Source organism: Pneumocystis murina, assembly GCF_000349005.2.
Source record: "Pneumocystis murina B123 chromosome Unknown supercont1.11, whole genome shotgun sequence".
In the NCBI taxonomy this organism is placed as follows: Eukaryota; Fungi; Ascomycota; class Pneumocystomycetes; order Pneumocystales; family Pneumocystaceae; genus Pneumocystis; species Pneumocystis murina.
Genome location: NW_017802369.1, coordinates 355181 through 379573, shown reverse-complemented (window position 1 = coordinate 379573; position 24393 = coordinate 355181). Strand labels below are relative to the sequence as shown.

The window sequence follows — 24393 nt, the reverse complement described above, 5'->3', positions numbered from 1 at the left end:
AAAAATCAAAGTTTTTAAAATCAATTATTTTATTTTTAACATGTAATTATATTTATAGTAGTCTTTTCCTAGAATGCTTATTTTTTTAATATTTTCGGATATCTTTTCTGTAATTATAATCATTTAGTTTGTCTAATAAAATATATTTAAAAGACATTTGACTCGTAAATAATCAGATTTTTCTTAGATTTTTCTCTGTTTAAAACATTTTTCTTCAAAATTTCAAGAAAAAATTATTCTATTTTTTTAAAAAGCATTTATAATTTATCTTGTAATTTTTAGGGTTAACTATCTTAGATTCTATTATGAAATTAATATATGTTTATTGAGTTAAATTGAAAATTCTTGAATCAATAGATTAGGATTTAGATGACTTAATCCAAATAGACATATATCTATATGGTTTGACTCTAAACCCATCTTCCTGTAATAGCCATAACGCCAAAACCTAATACAATACAAAAAATTGCATATAACAATTTTCCTAATTTTCCATCTCGAAGCTCTGGCCTAAAAATAAAATCATATACAAGAAGATCTGCTATTACTGTATATAATAATATTCCTCCAGAGAGACAGTTGAGAACTCCAGAAATAACTACAGCAGTAGATGATTGCAGATTATTCGCACCTTTAACTAAAAAACCAATGGCAATAGAAACAGGTGTTGATATAGCATAAATAACTGCAAAAAAAAAACTACAGACCATATTATAGTGAATAAAATCAAATATTCGAGAACCGAGACTGAGACCCTCAAACATTTCTATAAATTTAGATAGTGTCATAATTTAAAGAAATTCTTACGATGGAAAATCAACACAATGTAAAGAGTTAAAAATCTCTCTTTCCCCGTAGCTGCTATAGTAAGACCAATAATAACAGAGTGAAAAATAATTCCAAGCTCAAGCATAAATATCGTTATTAGATTTTCCTTTTTAGTATATTTCTCCGGGACCTGTTTCTGAAATTTATCTTTTTCTATATCATTCGACAAGTCCTTTTGAGTATCCAGAGGATCCTTATCATTATCAGGAGCATGCTTATGGAATGGTAATGTAGGATATGAATATTTTTCAAAATATTTTGAATCAATATATCTTAAAGAAAATACTTTCAATGAAAATATGGCAATTATTCCGGCCATAATTAGTACTGCAGAAAAATCATATTCTTTCCATATGCCGACGAGGCATGGAGAAAATCTTAAATTCTCGATACCAGGTTCGAGTAACTAAAAATAAATTATATACATATATATATATTACCCAATCAATTACGTGAATAAGTGCTGTCCCAATAATAACACCGCTACCTAAATGCTTTACAAATAAATGTAATGATTCGGATACTCTTAAAAATCTGATCCTATATGAACATAGCGGGAAAAAAACGCCTAAAAATTAGAACAAAAGAATATCTTTTATAATCTCATTTACCAACGGATGAAAATAATAAAATTACAAAAATCGATGATATTTTAAGAATTGGACTTACTTGACTAATTTCTTCAAACTTACACACATCTGAAATGTTGACATTATTAGAACGCCCATGGCTTCCATGATATAGAATAAACCTATTTTGCATTTTCTGTTAAATAATTTAATAAGCAGTATATGTATATATTTACGTAATGAATTTATAATACTTTATAGGTTTTATATAATTTTAAAACTAAAAAGGATCTAAAATTTAAATATTCTGTGAACTTATGACTAAATTAAGTAATAAAATATTCGTGGAAAAAAATGAATATATATATATAATATATATAATATAATATATATATATTATATTATATATATTATATATATTATATATATATAATATATAGAAACACATTATTACATATTAATATTTTTATATCAGCTAATATTTCCTCCATTTTTTTTATTAAAAGCTTTAAAGTATGTTTTAATATATCAACAATTTTTTTTTCATGAATGATCAAATGAAATTAGTTTAATAATCAAATTTTCCGAAAAAAGACTTTAAAAAATAAAACGTAAAATTAGAATTAAAAAGTTTATAAATTAATAAAATAAAGAATTAGTATGACACTATTAACCGTAAATGTGTAAATAATATTTTAGTATTGATATTTTAGCTCTGAATTTTTTAATTTTGATTTTATGATATTTCATATTTGTAAACAATTATTTTCATTTTAGAACAGACTAATATTAAAATTTTAAAAGTTTAGGAATTACCAAATAGCTTTAAAAATTACAAAGAAAATTTTTGTTTATTATATTTAGGTATTAAGATTAGTTGCAGAAATTATGAGAAAAATTATAACAATGATAAAAAAAGTCATTGCTGAAAAAAATTTTAATATTAATTATATAATACAATTATTATTGTTTAAAAAAATAAATAGAAATCATGTATCGTTATAATGAATGAATTATTTATAAAAAAATTAAAAATATCTACATATTAAAAACAATAAGATTAGAATGTAAAATAGATAATGTTTTGTAAGGAAATATATAAAGTTTATGCTTATAAGTTTAGTGTTTGCCATAAAAAAAATATATTTTAAAATGAAAGTGAATTCGCATGTTAATATTTAAATATGATGATTCATGAATTTGATTGTAGTAAGTCATGAAATATAAGGCAATAAATGTTTATTGAAAATGTAAATTATAATAAAATTTTACGATCGATAAAAACTGAGGTTAGGGTAAAAGTATAGTAATAAATAATTTTGTAAATTTTTATAAAAATGAGTATCTTAATTTTAGTATATTATTCTATGATGTTAATATGGATTCTTTAGGTCCTCAAATTACAAATCTTATAATAATTTTAGGCGCAATGCAGATTTCAAAAAAAATAAATTTTGATGATCCTGAAGTTTTATTTTATATTAGATGTCTTTGTATTGCTTCAAATGTAATTATCGCGTTGACTTATTATTTATGTTATATTTCTATCCGAAGGAAAAATGGTGAATTCTATTTTATTATTTTTAATCATTTAATTAACTACAGATCTTACTACTTTAAAATATATTAAATCTTCTACTTCTATGAGCGGTCAGTCTGAACAACAACTTGTTGTAACCACAGTTAGGGAATATGATACTATTGAGTTGAAAAAGGCTATAAAGCAATCCTTTATAGGAGCTTGTAAATTAAACCGTATGTTTTTTCATAAATTAATTGATTGAAGGTATGATAGCGGTGATGCACTTATACTTTAAATTTTCTCAGCCTCTTCTTGTACAGTCTATTTTGCCTCTTAAAACAGTATTAGAAGGAAAGATTGTGCAGCTACATCTGTGGAAAAAATCTGCGTCTGGAGAACTTAAAAGACCTTTTAAGAAACCACAAGGATTTTTCGGTGTTTCTTTAGGAGATGATATTAAAACAGACAAGAAAAGTATTGAGCAGGCTGAGAAAGCTGGAGTTGGAGCAAAAGAAGAGTAAATTTTATAATTGTTAAATACAATCTGCATAATATTTATGGATGTAAATATTATGATTATATTAAAAAAATGAAACATAATATATCCTAATATTGTAAAGCATTTTTATAATAATACTTATTTTTTCATTTTTTCAGCTAAATCTACTGCCATCTTAATACTTCCTATCATAGCTGATAATTGAATTTTTTCAGATGCTCCACTTGATAAACGATATCTGTTTTAATTAGAAAAAGATAATCGAGTAGATCTAATTTTACTCAATTGTAGCAAGACTATCCAGTATATGACTTTGTACATTTACTGGTAGTTCAAGTTCGTCAAGAGTTTCATGTACTCTAGTTATTATATCTAATAATGCTAATCCTCTTTCGGTTTTAAGTCTTGTAATAGCTAATAATTATTAACAAAATCATAATTAAAAAACAATATACTATTTAAGCAATTTAAAAGTTCGTCGTTTAATATGCTTTTTACCATTAATTCAATGATTTCGGGATGAGGATTTCCAAGACAATTATATATTGCATCTTCATCAATAAAATCATAAGCTGCATGGCATGCCTGTAAAATATTTAACCCTTTTCTCATATCTCCATGAGTAAGGTTTACTAAAGCAGTCTTTCCTTTTTCACTAATATTAATATTTTCTTTTTCAATAACATAATTAAGTCTAGAATGAATTTCCTTTGAAGCAAGAGGTTGAAATCTAAATCGTGTACAACGCGATTGAATTGCAGGAGAAATTTTGTTGACATAATTACATATTATACAAAATCGTACATTTTTGGTATATTTTTCAATAACTTTACTTTTTAATGAGTTAATAAAAAAATTATACTACCTCTTCTCAGTGCATTTTGAGCAGCTAAGGTCATAGCATCTGCTTCATCAAGAATAATAAGCTTAAATCCTGAGCTATTTATATCAATTTTTGCTTAAAAAAGTAAAAGTACAACTTAAATATTTGTTTTGTACTTGCAAAGTTTTTGATTTGCTCTCTAACTACATCAATTCCTCTTTCATTAGAGGCATTTAGCTAAAACTTATTAATATTAAGATGTAATACTTTATAATAATAAACTTCTAAAAGTTGATTTCGAAACTTTGGTCCATAAATTTTTTTAGCGCATGCTAAAATTGTAGATGTTTTTCCTGTTCCAGGAGGTCCATAAAATAGTAAATGAGGGATTCTATTTTTTTCAATGAATTTTTCAACTATTAAAAATAAATCATAGCGTATAAGGTATCTTTATAACTACTGGTAAGGATAATGTCTTGATGAGAAACGATTCCTTTTAGACTTTCTGGTCTATATTTTTCAACCCTATTTAAAATTAATTCTATAATAAATTTAGATCTTACAAACCATGGAAGTATGTCATCATTTTGTTTAATATTATATGTTATCGTTTCTTTACCTTTGTATGATTTGTTATTTTGAATTGAGAGTTTATCATTAACTATAGATTCATAATCAATGTCCATATTTAAAATTCTTTTAAATATATTTAAATTAAATATTCAAAAAATATTTTTAATGAAAGATAATATATTTATAAAATTAACTTTTTTAATTGAATTTACTTGTAAATATATAATTAATGATTTAATATTTTTTTAAAAAATAGAAAATTAAAAAAACATTAACATAAACAATTTTAAAAATTATATAATCCTAAATAAATACAGCTTTAGAAAAAGAATGTACTATGCTATAATATTGTGTATGTAATAAAATTTAGATGAAATATTTTAATAAATTACATTAATATTTCTTCGGCTTCGAATCCACAAGAACATTTTTTTATTGTCAATCCCGTGGAAGAATCTATAATAGGTGATGAAAAATTATGTATATGTTTTGTTTGTTTTCCTTTAATCCTTTCAATATAGTGTGTTGTTCTAGTATGTTTTTTGAACTCTAATTTTTTAATCTGTATATTTTAGAACTATTTTATTATACCTTGAATTTTCTTTTGTAGCTTTTTATCTTTTTTCAATTCTTTTTCTTTAAGTCTCCGTTGCCATTCCCTATCTAATTTTTCAGGTCCACCCCATTTTTTCCATGCAAACTCTTCAACTTGGTAACGTAGAAAAAGCATCATTGTACTCCATTCTGGTTTTCGAGGGTTAGATTTTCGCATATGGGGAAGTATTTCTTTATCATGAAGCTCAGCTTACAAATTATTTAATATGAATTATAATAAAATTTAAAACTTACAATTTGTAAGGAGATAGTCCTAAATATATTAATATAAAACAATTATATAGTATAAATATACTTCTTTACATTCAGTTTTTGTTAAAAGAGAGTATTTATCTGGTAAAGCTTTTTTACATTTATAACACACTCTTGCATTAAAAATCTCTAAGAATTGAAAGTCTAATTCAACACTTTCACATTCTTTGCATTTAATATTCTCAGATTGGTCAAGACTAATAGCTAATATAGATAAATAGAATGAATTAAAGACATTTTTTAATGCATACCTGGTTCGAATATAATATTTTGTTTTATACCTTGATTAAATTTAGATTCCTGAGCTTGATTAAGGGGATTTTTATCAACAATATATCCTCCTTTGTAATCCTTTATTTTCGATAAATCTATTGATATTTAGTCATAATTTAATTAAATTAGTTTATTAATAAAAATACTATATTCTACGTAATTTTGTGACATTTTTAAGAATACCTAATTATTTTTTTCTCTTTGATATTTGAGGTTTTTCATTTTTTTTTTCTTTGATATAATTTTTGTCGCTCTAATAAAATTCTTTTGGCATTAAGCTTGTTTGTTTTCTATAAAAATATAAGAGATATTACTGTTTTTATTGCTTTTAATAAAAAAGGACTGTATATAATTTCAAAATTAGACAGAGCTTTTCTAAATATGAATACGTACTATACGTTTTATTTGTTCAGATGTAATAAATGGTTTATTTGAAGTATGTAGTGTATTTGTCTAGGAAAAAAACTTTCCTAATCATTTATAGTAAACATTGCTACTAATATTATAACGAAATAATCTCATGTATATAGTCTTAAAAAACTATTTTTTATAAATGTTATTTATAATATTTATTTTGATCGAAAAAATACATTCAGAAATCAAATTATTTTGATCATATAGGAATATAGGAAAAGATAGTTCTTTGTATTTATGGTAGTTTTTACTAATGGAGGGGATTTAGAGGTTATCATTGATGAGAAGAATCCAACAAAAGAAGTTATTCTACCAAATTCATCCATCTTCTTAAAGCTTCCTTCTAATTTATTAAAATTTATTATTGTAAAACAAAACACGTAAGTATAATTTCTAGATTTTTGAATATACTTTAGTGATATTGTAGAATAATAAATCTGGGTAAATTTGGCACGTTTTGTACTAATGATATTATTGGTCATCCATATGGATTTACTTATGAAATATGTAACCAAGAATTGAAAATTATGAGGAGCGATAGAATTCATGAAATAGGTATCTTACTAGTTTTCTATAGTTTTTTCTAATGATTTTTTAGAGGATGAAATAGCAAATAATAAAGAAACAATGGATGATTCTTTTAATCAGCTGCTTACTTATGATGAAATAATGCTTCTAAAACAAAATAAAGATTTAAGTGGACAAGTATGAGTAGATAATTTTTTTTATTTATATTAAATACTAATAGGATATTGTAAATAAAATTGTTTTTTCACATAAAACATATGATCAAAAAACTGAATATGCAAAAGATAAATACATACGTAAAAAAATCCAAAAATATCAAAAAGGATTTACTACTATGTTTCCAACAATATGGGAAATTTCTGAACATATATTAATGAAAGATTTTTTAAAGATAATGGATTTACGGGCAGAAATAATAGCATATATTTTAAATTTAGGCAATGTTCAGCCTGGAGGGAAATATATCGTCGTAGATGAAACTTCCGGTTTATTAGTGGCCTCAATATTAGAACGTATGGATTGTATTGGTCAAATTATGTATATTCATACTAATGAGCATCCAAATCTGGATAATTGTAAATATTTTGGACAAGATTATATTCCTGATAGACTCATTGAGAAAGATGTTTTGTTAACTTTAAATTGGCTAAATGTTATAAATCGTAATCAAGAAATTGAATTTGAAAATAAAGATATCAATACAATGAAAACAAAGTATATTGAAAAATATTTAAGAAAAAAAAAAGTGCATGAACGGCTTAAGCGTAATATTCAGTTGCTTAATAAGGGGGAATTTGATGGGTATGTTTTTTATTTATAAGTTTAAATTTAAATTTCTTAGACTTTTTATTGCTTCAACATATGATCCATCAAGTATACTACCACATCTCATTCCTTTTGTTGCCGGCTCTTGTTCTATTATTATATATTCACCTTATCGTGAAATACTTGTCGCTACTTCTCATTATATTTCTTCACGCAATACACATGATATTCTTGCTCCCATAATTTCCGAAATTCGACATCGTCAATATCAAACCTTAAGTAACAGAACTCATCCGTTTATGGTATCCAGATCTTTCATGGGATATGTTTTATCTACAATAAAGGTTCTTCCATGTCTTAAAAATCTTAGACCTTTGGGAAAAAAATAATTTAATATGTATATATTAAATCTAGAATTAAAATGTTATAATATAGGGCTTTACCCTGATATTTTTAAAAATCGTTAAACGTGACGTTCAAAGCTTTCAAAAAAATGACAAAAAGAACGAAGAAGGTAGGCTTTTTTATATATATTATATGCAAAGAAAGGTATTTTGTGACATATAGAATAGGTTGGTGTTACAGGAAAATATGGGCCTCGATATGGGTCATCACTGCGAAAGGATATTAAGAAAATGGAAATTCAGCAACACTCTAAATATGTTTGTACTTTTTGTGGAAAAAAGAGTGTAAAAAGGAAATGTGTTGGTATATGGAGGTGTTTAAGATGTTCCAAGGTGGTTGCTGGAGGGGCGTGGACAGTTTCGTAAGTGTTTTTTTGAATAAAATATGTGGTATTTAGAAATTTATAGAACTACTGCTGCTGCTAGTGTTAGATCAACTATTCGAAGATTGCGTGAGATGGCTGAAATCTAGATATTCTATTTTTTATTATAAGAAATAAGTAGTGCATTTTTTACTTAAAAAGTATTGCGTTTTATTATATTGTAATTAGTATTTTAAGACATACTTTATTTAAATATGAAATATTAATTGTTAATATTTATTTCTATGCTAGAAAGTTCAGTTTGTTAATAAATTAAATAATATATTAATATAAATAATATTGTTTTGGCTTTTTATTTTGATTTGTCTTTTTTGTTTGCTTTTCTAGGTTTAATTCCTTTTTTTTTAAGTAATCTGATTCTGCTTCTTTCAATTAATATGTTATCGAGTTCATCAAATTTAATATTATCGTCTAGTCTTTGTGGAATTGTTTTATCATGATTAGTTATGTTTTCATTTAAATTTTGCGGTATTTTGTTGCTTATTTTTTTGAGCTTAGCTATAAAAAAACTATATACTATTAACATTTAAAGATAATTATTGATATTTTTTCACCCGTCTAAGTTATGAACGTGAGGATAATATCTTTTACATAAATTCATTTTAGGATTAAAGACTTTATCTCTAAAACGTGTAAAGCCGTCCACTCCAAAACTTAAGCCAGTATCAACCAGCTTTATATTTGGTCTTTTTTTTAAAGCATAATCAATAACCATTTCATTTTCATCAATAGTTACGGAACATGTTGAATAAACAATATAACCACCCGTTTTACTATTCGCATCTACCGAATCAATTGCTGATAAAATAAGTTGGCGTTGAAGGTGGGAAAGAATATTAAAATCTTTTTCCGTCTTAAAAAATTAGACTTAGATTTTGTAGAAAAAATAAAAATACTTTTTTTATTTTAATACTTTGATCTTTTGAAATTATACCTGTTCCACTGCACGGGGAATCCAATAAAACTCTATCAAATCCTCCCATAACTTTCGGGAAATCCCTTCCATCATGTCTACATACTATTGTATTTTTAACTCCAAGGCGATGAATATTTGCTACAAGACTTTTTATTCTATCTTTAGAGAAGTCGTTAGCAAATATTACTCCTGTGTTTTTTTGCAAAGCGGCAATATGTGTTGTTTTTCCACCAGGTGCAGCGGACATGTCAAGAATTCGTTCATTAACTTGTGGAGATAATGCTATAATAGGAAGAAAGGATGAAGCTGTTTGAATTGTGTACTTTCCTGAAAGATATTCAGGCGTTGCTCCTAAAAATAAATATGAAATGGTTATGATTTTCTTATAAGATAATACCTATAGGCACTTGACTTTCGAATATTTGTATACCAACTTTTGACCATTTTTCAATAGGTTCCAAATTAACACCTCTATTCATCAATGCATTTACAAGGTCTCGTCTAGTAGTTTTCAATGTATTAGTTCTAATAGTAATAGGTCGTGGAACCTCATTTGCTTCAAAAAATTCAAAAGCCTAGAAATTAATGATTTAATATTAAGTAACTATACTTACTTCTTGAACATTGAACATGTTAAACAGCTTTTCTGCCAAAAATCTTGAATATCCGTAATATTTACATATATCTTCGAGAAGCTGTTCTATATATTCTGATCGGCTTTGTTTTTTTTCTGAAAAATTCTTAAAATTACTTAAAAGATGAATAGTTTTTTGAATTCTTGTTTTTAAAAATTGATGGTCGTAATCTTGTTTTTTTTGATTAATTTCATCTTCTGATAAAGAAACAGATGATTCCTTATTAATTGATTTATCAATTAACTTTTCCTTGTAAGAATTAATATGTCAAATATAAAATAAACAAATGAAATTCACTTGGTTTGATTTAGTATTTAATACAAGATTCATTTTTTCAGAGATTATAGAATCTGAATCTGATCTTTTTTTATTATTACAATCACTAAACATATATTCTTTATAGGAATCATTGTTATCTTCACCTAAAGAACAATACAGTTCATCTGTATCAGAAATGGAAGAATCTTTAGAATTTTTAAAATTATCATGATCGTTACTAAAATTTGTAATAGATGATTCGTTTTCTAAATATAGTTTGGATTCATTTTTTCCTGAGTTATGTGATGATTTTTCATTTTTTTCAGTTTCTTTTATAATTTTTATTGTTTTTTTTTTTAATTTTGCTTTTTTTCTTTTAAACATTTGACTTTTTTCATCAAATCTGCGTTTATTGCTTATATGTCCATATTGAACTTTATGTTTTTTAATAAATTCTTTCAATGATGGCACTTCCTGTTTATTATGCTGCTGTGTCTCCATTTTTGTCCCTATTTATAGTTAACTCTTGAATAATAAAGAGATTATGTAAAAATTCTTTAATATATTTAAGTCAGTTTTAAATTAGATATTCTATAAGGAAACTTAAAACTAATTTTTAAAGAAAAAGAAGATAAAAAATTCCAAATTGAATTTTCTTTAAAAACTACAATTTTGAATAATTGAAGCCAGGACCATTTTAAAACTCTTAAATATTAAGGGCTCCAGGGGGGTTCGAACCCCCGACCACATGCACCCAAAGCATGTATGCTACCTCTACACCATGGAGCCAGTTTAATGCGGAGATAGATTAAAATAATATATAATTCTATAATACTTAAGCATTGAAAATTCTGTGATTTTGTTAAGTTTTATTAAAAGGATATAAGTATAAAAGATTAGAAATTGATTATTGATATACGTTTATATTAGAATAGTTAAGTTAAAAGATAATTATAATTACTGAGAAATGAAAAGGACAGATGGAAAACGGCATTCTAGGCAGTAAGCATAAGGCTATTGATCTATTTGAATCTTGTTAAAGAAACATATATAGTTTTTTTTTAAAACGTTCACACTCATATAACTCGATTTTACAACCTATATCAATGGCCCAAACATCTGTTTTTAATCCGCCATTATATGGACATCCACCTGGAGCATTGGTACCGTTGTCATTTACGTATTATCTATTTTATTTTTTAAAGATATTCTCATAATACTAGGAGTCTTTTTAGGACATCTTCTATACAATTATCAATAACACCTGAATCTTCAGATAATGAAAGTCTGAATAGGATTCAAGGCAATGGTTTTATAAAAAAATATCCATTGATATCAAAAGTCCCTACTTATGAATATTATGGATTTGTATTATATTTGGGAAGCAGTATAGTTTTTGGTATGCGAGTTTTATTAAATAATCGCTGAATTTATAGATTAAATGTTTTAATTTTTGTAAAATATTTCTTACAGGTTATTAGGCATTTATATCATTTGGAGTTATTTCCCTATATCCTTGCTTGATGTTATGGGAATTACATATTACCCAGAAAGGTAGGTAGATTATTTATAATAAATTTAATTAAGTTGATAAGATGGTGGTCTTTGGCATTACCTTCTTATTTTATAATCACTCTTATTTATATTTATTTCGCTTTATTAAGTTATAATATTAAAGTATTGACACCAAAACTCAATCAAATGGAATGTATAACAGATTCATATGCAAAGGTTTCAAGTACAGTCGATATAAAATCAAGTACTGATGCTGTTATTGATTTACCTATTGGAAAAGTTTCTTCTTTGTTATATGGCGATTCTGGTCTATTTGAATAATATAATTCCGTATAGTAATGCTAGTTTATAAAAGAATATATATGAGCATTTCCGTTATTTGTTTTTAGAAAAAATATAATACATTAAAATTTATATTTTTATTTTAGATTTTATATTCAAAATTTTTATAGGATTTATTACTGGTTTTTAGTGTTTCTGTAAAATATATGCCATACTTAAAATGGAATTTATATCGTAATTATTTATATTTTGGTAGTTGTAATTATAAATTATTAAAGATTTTTTTTTTGATTTTAGTTTCGGTATGAAGTTTTGATAAGCTGTGCTTTCAAAAATTAAATTAGATGACTTCTGAGATTACTCATAAAACTAATATTAAGTCTTTATATGAAAATATAGGAAATTTAGAGACTAAGGTTTTGAAACCTGAAATTTTAAAAAAGAATGAACAGTTAAATAAATTGGACCAAGTAAATGATTTAAAAATAATTCCAGATCAGTTATATTCTATTAAAAATAAGAAAAATAGTTCATTTAGTTGTCTTTCTGATGATTTGTCTGGTATATATTATTATACAAAAGTAATTAATTGGTATGATAAAAAGACAGAGTCTATTGTCCAGAGAACAATTGTTTGTCAAAATGGTAGTTAGATTTTTTGTATACAACTTTTATTTGATGTTTTCATTTTAGAAAATAGTCCATATCCAATAATTCCTTTGGCAAATTTATTTATTCTTCAAGATTCTTCAGGGAATTTTTTATCTGGTTATTCCTTGCAGAATTCTCAAATTTCTGCGAGCTCTTTACTTAGTATCATTGCAAATTATGTTGTTTCAAGCGTTTCTGAAGAACACTTGGATAATATTTTGCCCCGTTTGCCGCTTTTACATAAGTGTTTAAATGTAAATCCTTGCTTTAAAGATATTTCACGGTTTGATGGTGAAGAATCTAAGATATTTTCAATTTTAGGAGTTCAACTTTTTCATGGATGGCTCCCTAGTCTTCAAGAAGATGGTTTTGATATTTATAATGCAATTATTAAGGCAGAAACATATGAAAATGCTTTAGAAAAAATATCTATAATGAAAGAGCTTTTAGAAAATAAAAATCTTGAGTATGCTTCCAGTGATGAGAAGATCTCTGAAGGCCGACTGCTAAATCGTTTTCTATGTTCATATCCACGTTGCTTAACACCACATGGCATAACGGTTTTACGAGAAAAAATGTCTCCAGGAAATTTATCAATATTATTCCATAATCTCCATTTTTCTTTACTTTATTCTCATTATCAGACTGGAGATCTTTATACATTAGTAACTGATTATGCATATAAAGATTATGAAAATAAAGTTGTTTGGGAATCTTTAGAAACATCTTTATATTTTAATTCAGATTTTATTCTTCAAGATAATTTATTTAATGATCTGTCTGGTATAAATAATGAGTAATTTTCTAAATTTAGTTATAAGAATTTCTAATTTGTAAAGTTTTTCTTTAGCTTTAAATATGCAACTCATGGAAGATCAGCAAAAAGAAAATTGGGTATATTATCTTTCTCAATCAAAAAAATATAAAAAACATAAAACTTCAGGAAAAGTTAAAGAAAAAAAAAAAAATAGCAGGTCAAATAATGATGTAGTTCCTAGTTGGAAAAGAAGAGCTTCAGATTCTTTTGAAAAGTTAAATAAACATTTGCAAAAAGAAAAAAAATGTATAATATTTTAAGTATAAGCTTAAAGAATATGTTTGTATTGAAAATGTCCTTATAAATATTATTATATTGGATTTAATTCTATTAGTACTATTTTTATATATAATTAATTAATAAAAGATTCATAATAATAATGTTTAATTAAAAGTAAATCTATTGAATATAGTATAGGTTTTTAAAATATTATAATACGTGTAATAGCAGTTAGGTTTTGTAAATATATCATTTATAGATATTTCAAATTTTTGTATTTACTTTTATTATACCATCTCCACCGACACTTGTTACATACTCTAATTGACAAGTATTGTCTCTTCCATGCCACCATGAAACATCATTAACGCCCTCCTGTGCTTTTGTATGATGATTTGAAATTTTTTGAATGCAAACTTGAGGAAATTGCATATCCCAGAATCTAATTGAAGAATCATGACCTAATAATATATAAATATTTTTATATTATATAAAATACAATTATTACCTCCAGAAACCAAAATTCTGTCATCCGGGGAAATATCTAAAGATGATATTGCATTTAAATGACCAAGCATTGAATATGTACATTGAGCTTAAGAATATTAGTAATATAATATAAATAAATAAAGTTACCTGAATTTATATCATAGAAGCGAATATATTTATTTTCATGACCAGAAATTAACATATTTTCTTTGGAAAGACTTATAATTTTGTTAATTTGAGTATCATTGGTTCCATCTATATAATTATAAATAATTGTAATCGTATTAAAAATCTTACCATAAATTTCATCATTTCTTAATTCTAAAACACAGCTGCCCGTTTCAATATCGTATATTCTAATTATTGCATTATTCCATGATACCGAAATTTTTCTTATATCATTGTTTAGAAAAGTTATACTAGTTGGGATAGCAGAAGATGATTTGTTTAAATTATTTCCATGAAAATTTAATGTGGAAAGAAGAGGCGATGAGTCAGTATGATTAATATCCCAAAGTTTTATAGTTCCATCAGCAGAGATTGATGCTAATAGACTTGATACTGGCTGGAAAGATAAATCCCATACAGCATTTGAATGTCCAGCAAATATGCTTGGAAGAGTACAGTCATCTTTAATAATTAGATTTATTATTAAAAAGTTTTTATTATACCTATAGGAGCATAAATATTACGTTGAGGTTCCGGTATTTTCCAACATCTAATACTAGAATCAATTCCCGAACTGAAGATTTTATTAGCTTCAAGTGCAATACAAACATTAGTTACTATTCCAGAATGGCCTCTATAAGTAATTTGAGGGATAATATCTTGGCTAATATAGTCCTGTTAGTGTTGTATATTAATAATACTAGGATAATACTTCCGTATTTTTTTATTATTTATTGGAAGCCTCCAAAATTTAACAAGTCCATCGTCGCCACATGTTGCCATACTTGCATAACCTGAATTTTCGTTTTTAGACATTGAAACCGATCTTATATTAGTTAAGTGATTTTTTAAAACGAATTTGGTTTTCCATTCAGCATATGTATTTTGATTATTTTCGTCAATTTTTTCGTCAAATTCATTATCATCATTAAAATCCCAGCTGCTATTTTTAATATCTGTAGCCATATGTCTTTGTTGTAGACATGAATCAAGTAATAGCTGGGAATCAGTAATTATCGCTCCATGTTCAATTTTTTTTTTATGTATTTGATTATCTTTTTGATGAGCTTCAGATGTTTTACTTAAAGACATAGATGGTAGATTCGATATTAGTATTTCATTATAGTGGTAAATATTTTTTTGATTTTTTCCGTCATGAATGTCTTTATTTAAAATAATTGGATACGAATTAATATGAGATGAACAATTATTTTCAATAGAATTGCCTATATTATCAGTATCATACGCTTTAAATGATTTATTCTTCTGTTGACAGAATTGGTTTGACGATATTTTTATATTTTCATCATATAAATTGCTTTTATTTTGTTGAGAGGATTCTTCTGTATTTATTGATGATGATATTGGTGTTAATGCAGAATTATTATGTAATGGAATATAATGTGATTGAATAGGATTAGTTTGGTATAAAATAGGAATATCTGTTAATATATCTGGTTGAGAATTAATAAGATATGTAATTTCTTGGAGACATCTATAAAAATAAATATATATCATGTTAAAATTTAATATATACTTTTCTAAAAATTGTCGACTTTTTGTTCTTTTAGTTGATTGTTGTAAGTTATCATGAGAAATTTTGCTTTCAGGAAATAATTTTGAATGTAATTCCTTTTCCTCTTGTTTAGCTATCTCATCAGATTCGGCTATTTTTCCTGGACTATTTGATTTATTGTTATTTTTTGTTTTAGATGATAACTGATCTAAAAGAGTATGCTTTATAGAACTAGTTGTAGGTGATAAAAGATTCATCGATTTTAATCTACAGTTATCGTTAGAATTACAACGAATAAAAAATCAATGAAATTTTTCGTTAAGTTAAATAAAACCATTAAATCAGATTTAAATAATATAACGCTAATTATTCATTCAAGGAATTTAGACAAATCTGTATCATACCTTTCTTTTTGAAGAGAATCCTCAAGCATTTTTATTCTTTTTAAATGTAAATCTTTTAATCTATCAAGCCCTTTCCGTTCACCTTCAAGTTTTGAAATTTTTGCCTAAAAATGATTGAGTTTTATTTCTTTCAGAAGAAACGCTTTAAAAACTGCTTATATACCTTCATTTCTGCATATTCAATTTCCCAATAATTTCTATCCCGCTGATAGCGATATGCTTCTGTTTGTAAAAAATGAATAACTCCTTGAAGTGTATATTCTGCAATTTCTCCCTTGTGATTGTTTCGTTCATCAAGAATATTCTGAAATAACATTTTTAAAAAAGGCTTTTATATCTTACTAAAGAGATATAAAGAAATGTTTTTATTTTTAAGATTATGAAAGTTGGTTTATCGTAGGTTCTTTAAAATAATAGAAATAAGGGTATAAAATATAACCTTTAAAATATGGGATGCAATACTCCTATTAATATAATATTAATCTTCATATATGTATTATTAAATCATTTTTGATACTTTTAAATATATATTATTTTAAATATAAGATTTAAAGAATAATTATATCAAATTTTAGCTAAAAGGTGAAAATAAGGATATTGATATATTTAAATTATTAATTCTTATTTTTCTCTTTTAATAGTTATGAAAACGTAATGTATATTTTTATAAATTAGTTATGATTTTTAGTAAAAAAATGTAAATAATGTATCTATTGTTTTTTGCACTTAAAATGTTTTTATAAATGTATTAGCATATTTCTTTGCTAAGTTTTATGTAATATAATTAAGATAGGGTTTTGTTCATAAATTTTCTTTTACTAAAACATAACCACCATTTGTTTGGCTTGTTGTCAGAATTAGCATAAACATGATTTATAAGTCTTAATGCTAATTCTTGGCGAAATTGAGCAATATATTGTCTTAAAAAGTCTATTTGAAATTAAAACATAGAAAAATTATTTATGATATATGAACCTAAATCGGACTGGTTTGAAGGAGCCGGATACAATGAATTAAATGGAAATCCCGCATCTCCAGGGATGGTAAAATTTTCAAGAGCAAATGTATTAAGTAATTTGATTGAATCATTTTTAGTACAATTTGCGCGAGAAAGTTTATTTAAGCAATCTGAAATAAAAAGAATACCATATATTAAGGTACGATCTGCAGATCCCTTGATTTCAAAATTCTTAAAAAAACAATTTGCACGAAAAAGTTCAATACATTCATCAACGATATCTTGAACAGATAAATCATTTACTGTTTGAGATTAATTATAAAGATATTAATCTTTTTTTAAGAAACCTTCAATTTATATTAATACATTTTATGTCAAAATATATTTTACTTATACCTATTTGTGAAGGACCTCTAAATTTCGTTTTTAAAGGAAGAATAGCAAATCCTGCTATTTGAAATTCTGTATTGTTTATGAATGAAGAATGATATGCCTGTTAATCTTTTTAAACACAGATTTAAGTGATGATTTTATGGTTAATTACCGGCATTGTTATTACAATAATTTTTTTTAATTTTTAATCTTAAAGTTATTCGACATCAAAGAAATTATGGTTTGTGGTCTTTTTAAAATCATTATTAATAAATAGCTAATTAAGATAGCAAGTTTATAATCAAGAACCATATACTAAGTATAATTTTTGATATTTTTTTAAGGTATCAGACTAATTTAATTTAGTGGTAAAGTTCGTATTAATACAACTAAAGGTGAAATAGAAATTGAATTATGGGGTAAAGAAACACCAAAAGCATCTAGAAACTTTATTCAGTTATGTAATTTTTTTCTTTTTTTCTGTTTTTAGTTTATATAACTGTTAATAGGTATGGAAGGATATTATAATAATACTATTTTTCATAGACTTGTTTCCGGTTTTATTATTCAGGGAGGAGATCCAACAGGTACAGGTATGGGAGGCCAATCTATATGGGATGAACCTTTTTCTGATGAATTTCACTCTCGTTTAAGATATAATAGAAGAGGTCTTGTTGGAATGGCTAATACTAGTAAAAATGATAATGGTTCTCAGTTTTTTATTACATTAGCACCCACTCCTGAATTACAGGGGAAGAATACTCTTTTTGGAAGGATTGTTGGGAATTCTATATATAATGTATTAAGGATGGCAGAATTAGAAACGGATAAAAATGAGAGGCCTTTATATCCTCCAAAAATTCTTTCAACAGACGTTTTATTAAATCCATTTGATGATATTATTCCTAGGACAACTGAAGGGGATAGACTAAAATGTATGGAATCGTTTCTATCTTCAGAAGAGGGTTTTAAAAGTAAAACAAAAAAGTTAGTTTATAGTTATAAGTTTATTAATATTGGTTAATTTTTTTAGAAATAAAGTACTTTTGAGTTTTCAGGATGAAGAAACTAATGAAGAAATTTGTAAATTACCTAAATTTAAGAGTAGTCATGACATAGGAGATGATTTAAAGTTATCAGAGCAGCCTGCGATTGTAACAAGTGTTAAAAGAAAATATGACCTTCTTGATGAAACTAAGGATATCAAAATAGCTACTAGGGATGTAAAAGATATTGAAAATGAAACAAAAAACCTATCTTATCCTACTCTTTATGTTGAAAAATTAGGAAAAAAAGATTCTTCTGATTCTAAAAAGACAAAAATAGAAGAAATTCAAGCACAAATTCACATTTTAAAAGATGATATTAAAGCTATTGGTAAAAAAAAAAGTAAATATTTAGGTTCTTTGGAATTTGAAAAAGGAAAATTGCTTTCTTATTTAGAAAAGGAGAAAGAACGTTATCGAGTTTCAGAAAAAGCTATTGTAGGAGGCAAAGGAAAGTCAAAAAAAGGGAGAGAGGAAGAAGTATATAGACTTTTTTCTTTAAAATTATCCTTTTATGTAACCATAATTTAGACACTTGCCAGACTTTCATTATTTCAATCTAAAATTTCTTCAAAAGATTGTATTGAAATAGAAGAAGAAGAAGAAGAAAAAGATGCATGTGAATTACATGGTGTTCCTGGATGCTTTTCGTGTTTTGATCGTTTAGGAGAACATAATGATTTACCCGAAGAAAATAATAGCGATTGGTTTGCAAAGAGACTTGTTTTTGCTAAGGATAAACTTGGAAAAGATCATACATTTAGTGCAAATAAATTAGATGATTTCGAAATAATTGATCCTAGAGAAAGAAAAGAAAGAGCTATTTTTGAAGAAAAAATGAAGAAAAAAAATTATGAAATATCCAAAAGTTTCAGGTCGAATTATAAAAGTCATAATTAAATTTATAAAATATATAGATCATATAGATATATGTGATTATGGTTTTATATTTTTGATAAATTTTATCTCCATAAAATATGATAAATAGAAATTTGTATCAATAAAATTATATTTAATAAAATGTCAGATTAATAGTTTTAAGTACAACTGTTATCTTTATTTAAAGTACTTATTAATTCAAATTATGTAAATGTGATCTTTGGTTTATAGTATTATATAATAATTATTATTTTATATATTTATAATATTCAGTGTTATATTGTAAGTTATTTTAAAATTATCTTAAAAGTAAAATTTTAAATATATCTAAAATAAAGAAGATAAAAAATATAACAAGGTTTTATTTTCATAAATTTTCTATAATATTATTTATATTATAAGTTTTTCAAATATTTAAAAATAAAATAAAAAAAATATTCGATACTTTAACGTAATTTAATGAAAAGGTATTGTATTTCTTTAATATTAATATTTTTAATAAGAATGAATAGGTGAAGATGACATAATGGAAAAGAAGTATGGGAAAGAGCGTGAATATTCCCGAAATAACACCTGCTTTCATGATCAAGAAAATATATTTAGAAATAGGTAAATCTTTAATAATAAAAATTTGTTATGATAATTAAGCCATTTTAAAGAGATGAGCGGCTTTCTGTCTTAGGATCTCGGTCTTTATATCAGAATTATTCATTAGAAAAGCGTGGTCAACGGTTTAATTCAACTTGTCCAAATATAATTCCTCAAGGGTCACGATATTCATATTTTCCGTTATATCATTGCGGACGGAAAAAAAAATACTTATCTTCATTTTATAAGCATTGTTCTGAGCAATATTCATATTTGCCATTTTATCATGCACGTCGTAATCGTTCTTCAGATTTTGAGTATTTTTCAGAACAAGTAAAGAATAATAATGGTATTGATAGATCAAATAAATATGAAAAAGATATAGATAGGAATGGGTATATGTCGGATCTTTCTAAATTTGACTCTAATTTAACTGTTAATAATGCCTTGAATAAATATCATGATCAATCTTTTGATTCATATATATCAATAGGGTCTTCGAAAATGAATGGAAGTATAAAAAGGTCAATGTATTATAAGAACATATCTAAGGAAAAAGGTTGGAGTAGATCTAAGGATTTCTATAAAAATTTTACAAAAAAATTCTCTCGATTTGAATATGAAAAAGATGATAATTATCGTACAAAAACTTCTATTAATGACTTTTCCTTGGGTATTACAAAGAATGTTCTTTTTGAAAGAAATGCGGCGAAAAAAAATGATATACATGGATATTATAATAACATTTCTACTATTTCTTCTGGCTTAGAGGATTGTTATTTTGATCAAGTATCAAAAGATGGTACGTCTTTGGGAGGAAAATCGGAGAATATCGTATTTTTGGATGATACTAAATTGCAATCCCCTTTTTTTCCACCTTCATCTGACATCGTTAATGACATTAATAAAGATGATTTTGATAGTGATAGTCGTTTATCATTTTTTCCAGATACAAAAGAATTAGGAGAAATTTTTGTTAAAAATGAAGAGAATATGCAGGAGCTTATTCAAAAAGAAGCGCAGTTTATGGATCAAAAAGCTCCTGATTTTAGAAATACTTCGTTAGATATCTCTTGTGCAATAAATGATAGTGTTATCTTTCAAGATTCTTCACATCAAGAAGATAATAGCAATTTGGATCAGAAAGATATTCATATTAAGATACAAGGGATTAATGAAGCAATATTAACATATGAAAAACGTTTTCACGAAATCGAAAATAAATTAGAAACTAAAGTTATTAATGAAGACAAGATATTTCCTTCAAAGGCAGAGCTTCCCAATCTTTTGGCTGGTAATTATTCTTCAAATTTAGAAACGAATATATGTTCAAGAATTTATTCTGAAAATAAAGAAAAAGCAGAGCAGAACTGTATTAAATTTTCCTACTTTAAAATATCAGATAGTTCATTAAATGGATATTCCTTTTTAAAGGAGAATGAGATAAGACATAAACGTTTACGTCCATTCTTGCTTTTGCATATTTCACGAAAAAATAAAAAAATATTCGAGAAAAATAAAGTTCTTCTATTACAGTATCAAAAATATCAGAGTTTTTGGGAATCTCATGTAGAAAGGTTAGATAATATAAAAAATGCAAAAAAGAAAGATATTGAACGATATGGATCTTTAGATTCACACGTAGATAGTTTATCATTAAGAAGTTTTAGAAGAGGACAGGGATTAAACTATGGTGATTTTGTTAGATCCGATGCCGATTTTGAAGATATTATAGCTAAATTGGGGGTTGAAGATGATCGGATTTGTCGTGCAGCAGTAATACCTCCTATGATTTTAGATCCTGAAGAAAGCGTTCGATATAAATATGATGATAGAAATAGAGTAGTTGATGATCCTATTTCTTCTTTTCATTACCCTACTTCTATAGATATTTGGACAGCAGAAGAGCATACGCTTTTTAAGGAATTATTTATTAAATATCCTCAAAAAAATTTTGGTTTGATTGCTTCTAGTATTCCAAATAAAACAATTTCTCAATGTGTTTTGCATTATTATCGTACAAAGAAACAGGAAAATTATAAAAGTTTGATAATGTCGAGGAATTCTGATAGAATAAAGAAAAAGGGGAGAGGTCGTTCGTCAAAAAAGATGGAAAAAGCTAAAGTTTCTTCACTCTTGGCAGATCTTCAGCCTAGGATAATAAATGATGATATAGATGATTATGAAAAAGATTAATTTATATGAAATTAAAAAATAATTCTATTAAAAATAAAATTCTTTTTTGTTGAAGAATTAAAATATTTAAGATTTAAATTATAAATTAAGTTTGATATATGATAATTATAAAGAAATATAAAGAATTTATTTATGGAGGCTTTTCAGAGGATATAAATTTGATTTTATAAGAGGAAATGTTTAAAAAAATCTTTGTGATTGAAATTTTGAAAATATTAATTTCGGTATTTTTTAAGGTAAAATTTAGACTATTGAAAGTTTGATATATATAATGTATATTATTGGCGTTACTTTAATCATCTTTTTATATTAAATATATTTTATTATGAAAAAACTAGACTCTTGATTATAGGGAAATTAGAAATTTACAGTAAATGTTTTTAATATAGGGATTTGTATCTAATTTCATAGTGATTTTATATTGTTATGATTTGATTTTTAATAATTTTGAGAATATTAAAAGCGGGAATATATTTATATTTGATATTGAAATTAGAAGTTTACAGGGTTGTTTAATAATATATATTAGGACTATGATACTTTTTTATATTCCTAATAAAGAATATAGTATTCGAATTATTTTTGAATTCAATTTGATTTAAATATTCAAAAAATGTTTTATGGGTGTATATATTACAAATATTTTAATATCAAGTAAAAATTGTTATTTTTTTATTTTGTTTTATAAAAATACTTTTAACTTTATATATATATATTCTGTATGTATGAATATATTGTATGATTATTTTATAATACTTATAGAAATCACATTAAAAAATGTTCTATGAATTAATAAATAGATTATTGAGACTTCCTTTAAAAGAATATTCTAAAATGCCTTTAATGTTTTTGTTTCTTTTTAAACGTTATCAATTCTTTGCAAACGTAACGGCTACAATTAAGGGAAATACTATGCTTGCATCTGTGTATAGCTTTACCATTTTAGCATCTGATTTAATTTTTCCCCAGCTAACTGCTTCGTCAGGTCTGGCACCACTATCGCTTCCATCAAATTCTTGCTCAGTATTTATGTAAACAGCGTAATCTGCTCCATTCCTCATTAAATTGGCATTTGCTATATGATGCTTGACTATTCCTCCTCCAAGAATGATCATTCCTGTGCATTTTGCTCTAACAGATATGGTATTGATTGATCTAATATCTGATGCAATATCTATAATCAATCCGGGATTTCGAAAAGAATGAAAATATATCATATCTCCCATAGAACCGTCAGTTAATGCAGGGCAGAAAATAGGTATTTCATTTTTATATGCCCAATAACATATGCTTTCTTCGCTATTTATTTCTTTTCCAAGACGATGAATTATAGAAGATGGTGTCCATATTTTATTCTCTTTTTTTTGTTCTTCTAATAAAGTATCAAGAATCGGTATTATCCAATCCTCGAATTTACAATAATTATTATTAGGTATTAAAAGATTTCCAATTCTATTTAATCCTTTTTTTCGAAGTTCTGATCCATCAAGCTCAAAACTTCCTAAATATGTATGATCAAGACATTTAATAATATCTTCTTCTACTCCTCCTGCTGTTGTAACAATACATGAAACCTTTTTATGTTGTACTAAATAACGAATAGATTCTCTTACACCTGATGAGACTAAATTCGATGTATAACCAAGAAAAATAGTACATCCTTCCTTTTTATTTTCCAAATATGTATATTCTTCTTTCTCTAACAATTCATCTGGTAACCTCCAATTCTTCTATGTATATAAACTTTTAAAAATATGCTCTTAAAAATAGTTGTAGTATACCATCTCATTTATAATATTTACTGCCAATGCAAAATTTGTTGCTTGAAATCCCGTAGTATACATAGATTCTACCAAATCCTCTATTGTAAGATTAGTTGCATCTGCTTTTTTATTACTAGAATATTTGTTATGATCAAGTCCTACTACTCTTACTGCATTTTTAAATATTGGCTCAGAATGAATCAAGACTGATGCTTTAGATATTTCAAATTCCTCTGACTTTTTAATTATGTCCAGACTATTATTCATTTCTTA

At 25.5% G+C, this 24393-nt stretch overlaps 15 protein-coding genes and 1 non-coding gene across 16 annotated transcripts; 8 read left to right on the top strand and 8 right to left on the bottom strand.

The window, feature by feature from the left end:
* Positions 1–279: 279 nt before the first annotated feature.
* On the bottom strand, positions 280–1590 carry PNEG_02609 (hypothetical protein; the record flags this gene model as incomplete). Its single annotated transcript, XM_007876432.1, has 4 exons — positions 280–766; positions 808–1234; positions 1281–1396; positions 1440–1590. The coding sequence occupies 4 exons, from the start codon at positions 1588–1590 to the stop codon at positions 411–413; spliced, it is 1050 nt and encodes a 349-aa protein (XP_007874623.1). The 3' UTR covers positions 280–410.
* A 124-nt stretch (positions 1591–1714) lies between these two features.
* Positions 1715–2579, top strand: PNEG_04319 (hypothetical protein; the record flags this gene model as incomplete). The annotated part of the gene is given in 9 exon segments (XM_019757833.1): positions 1715–1727; positions 1838–1914; positions 1965–2008; positions 2057–2080; positions 2207–2246; positions 2262–2315; positions 2384–2395; positions 2502–2514; positions 2557–2579. The coding sequence occupies 9 exon segments, from the start codon at positions 1715–1717 to the stop codon at positions 2577–2579; spliced, it is 300 nt and encodes a 99-aa protein (XP_019613352.1).
* A 145-nt stretch (positions 2580–2724) lies between these two features.
* Positions 2725–3528, top strand: PNEG_02608 (hypothetical protein). Its single transcript, XM_007876431.1, has 4 exons — positions 2725–2738; positions 2789–2959; positions 3003–3140; positions 3184–3528. Exons 1-4 carry the CDS (start codon positions 2735–2737, stop codon positions 3438–3440), a joined length of 570 nt encoding a protein of 189 aa, XP_007874622.1. The 5' UTR covers positions 2725–2734; the 3' UTR covers positions 3441–3528.
* Positions 3426–4927, bottom strand: PNEG_02607 (hypothetical protein; the record flags this gene model as incomplete). Its single annotated transcript, XM_007876430.1, has 8 exons — positions 3426–3656; positions 3700–3832; positions 3874–4245; positions 4284–4357; positions 4399–4478; positions 4524–4657; positions 4702–4766; positions 4809–4927. 8 exons carry the CDS (start codon positions 4925–4927, stop codon positions 3557–3559), a joined length of 1077 nt encoding a protein of 358 aa, XP_007874621.1. The 3' UTR covers positions 3426–3556.
* A 238-nt stretch (positions 4928–5165) lies between these two features.
* Positions 5166–6183, bottom strand: PNEG_02606 (DNA repair protein). Its single transcript, XM_007876429.1, has 6 exons — positions 6101–6183; positions 5933–6049; positions 5725–5885; positions 5664–5682; positions 5406–5618; positions 5166–5363 (listed from the first exon to the last, which is right to left on the bottom strand). The coding sequence occupies exons 1-6, from the start codon at positions 6123–6125 to the stop codon at positions 5203–5205; spliced, it is 696 nt and encodes a 231-aa protein (XP_007874620.1). The 5' UTR covers positions 6126–6183; the 3' UTR covers positions 5166–5202.
* Positions 6184–6605: 422 nt separating this feature from the next.
* Positions 6606–8050, top strand: PNEG_02605 (hypothetical protein; the record flags this gene model as incomplete). Its single annotated transcript, XM_007876428.1, has 5 exons — positions 6606–6748; positions 6796–6923; positions 6967–7073; positions 7117–7697; positions 7738–8050. The coding sequence occupies 5 exons, from the start codon at positions 6606–6608 to the stop codon at positions 8048–8050; spliced, it is 1272 nt and encodes a 423-aa protein (XP_007874619.1).
* A 104-nt stretch (positions 8051–8154) lies between these two features.
* PNEG_02604 (60S ribosomal protein L43-B) lies at positions 8155–8537 on the top strand (the record flags this gene model as incomplete). The annotated part of the gene is made up of 3 exons (XM_007876427.1): positions 8155–8175; positions 8234–8427; positions 8474–8537. The coding sequence occupies 3 exons, from the start codon at positions 8155–8157 to the stop codon at positions 8535–8537; spliced, it is 279 nt and encodes a 92-aa protein (XP_007874618.1).
* A 203-nt stretch (positions 8538–8740) lies between these two features.
* On the bottom strand, positions 8741–10758 carry PNEG_02603 (ribosomal RNA small subunit methyltransferase B; the record flags this gene model as incomplete). Its single annotated transcript, XM_007876426.2, has 6 exons — positions 8741–8957; positions 9003–9301; positions 9345–9715; positions 9762–9939; positions 9979–10248; positions 10297–10758. The coding sequence occupies 6 exons, from the start codon at positions 10756–10758 to the stop codon at positions 8741–8743; spliced, it is 1797 nt and encodes a 598-aa protein (XP_007874617.1).
* Positions 10759–10974: 216 nt separating this feature from the next.
* On the bottom strand, positions 10975–11046 carry PNEG_05033. The gene has a single exon. It is a non-coding gene; the product is annotated as a tRNA-Pro (tRNA).
* A 178-nt stretch (positions 11047–11224) lies between these two features.
* Positions 11225–12093, top strand: PNEG_02601 (hypothetical protein; the record flags this gene model as incomplete). The annotated part of the gene is made up of 5 exons (XM_007876425.1): positions 11225–11259; positions 11312–11437; positions 11481–11656; positions 11739–11811; positions 11853–12093. The coding sequence occupies 5 exons, from the start codon at positions 11225–11227 to the stop codon at positions 12091–12093; spliced, it is 651 nt and encodes a 216-aa protein (XP_007874616.1).
* A 305-nt stretch (positions 12094–12398) lies between these two features.
* PNEG_02600 (hypothetical protein) lies at positions 12399–13782 on the top strand (the record flags this gene model as incomplete). Its single annotated transcript, XM_007876424.1, has 3 exons — positions 12399–12699; positions 12748–13501; positions 13545–13782. 3 exons carry the CDS (start codon positions 12399–12401, stop codon positions 13780–13782), a joined length of 1293 nt encoding a protein of 430 aa, XP_007874615.1.
* A 223-nt stretch (positions 13783–14005) lies between these two features.
* On the bottom strand, positions 14006–16699 carry PNEG_02599 (hypothetical protein; the record flags this gene model as incomplete). Its single annotated transcript, XM_007876423.1, has 9 exons — positions 16482–16699; positions 16319–16422; positions 15936–16181; positions 15111–15893; positions 14902–15062; positions 14528–14860; positions 14378–14485; positions 14250–14336; positions 14006–14202 (listed from the first exon to the last, which is right to left on the bottom strand). The coding sequence occupies exons 1-9, from the start codon at positions 16632–16634 to the stop codon at positions 14006–14008; spliced, it is 2172 nt and encodes a 723-aa protein (XP_007874614.1). The 5' UTR covers positions 16635–16699.
* A 267-nt stretch (positions 16700–16966) lies between these two features.
* PNEG_02598 (hypothetical protein) lies at positions 16967–17854 on the bottom strand. Its single transcript, XM_007876422.1, has 4 exons — positions 17821–17854; positions 17673–17769; positions 17294–17578; positions 16967–17248 (listed from the first exon to the last, which is right to left on the bottom strand). Exons 1-4 carry the CDS (start codon positions 17824–17826, stop codon positions 17103–17105), a joined length of 534 nt encoding a protein of 177 aa, XP_007874613.1. The 5' UTR covers positions 17827–17854; the 3' UTR covers positions 16967–17102.
* On the top strand, positions 17840–19225 carry PNEG_02597 (hypothetical protein; the record flags this gene model as incomplete). Its single annotated transcript, XM_007876421.1, has 5 exons — positions 17840–17889; positions 17939–17967; positions 18015–18109; positions 18158–18635; positions 18682–19225. The coding sequence occupies exons 1-5, from the start codon at positions 17887–17889 to the stop codon at positions 19223–19225; spliced, it is 1149 nt and encodes a 382-aa protein (XP_007874612.1). The 5' UTR covers positions 17840–17886.
* Positions 19226–20099: 874 nt separating this feature from the next.
* PNEG_02596 (hypothetical protein) lies at positions 20100–22534 on the top strand (the record flags this gene model as incomplete). Its single annotated transcript, XM_007876420.1, has 2 exons — positions 20100–20182; positions 20233–22534. 2 exons carry the CDS (start codon positions 20100–20102, stop codon positions 22355–22357), a joined length of 2208 nt encoding a protein of 735 aa, XP_007874611.1. The 3' UTR covers positions 22358–22534.
* A 692-nt stretch (positions 22535–23226) lies between these two features.
* PNEG_02595 (deoxyhypusine synthase) lies at positions 23227–24387 on the bottom strand (the record flags this gene model as incomplete). Its single annotated transcript, XM_007876419.1, has 2 exons — positions 23227–24087; positions 24139–24387. The coding sequence occupies 2 exons, from the start codon at positions 24385–24387 to the stop codon at positions 23227–23229; spliced, it is 1110 nt and encodes a 369-aa protein (XP_007874610.1).
* Between the last annotated feature and the right edge of the window lie 6 nt (positions 24388–24393).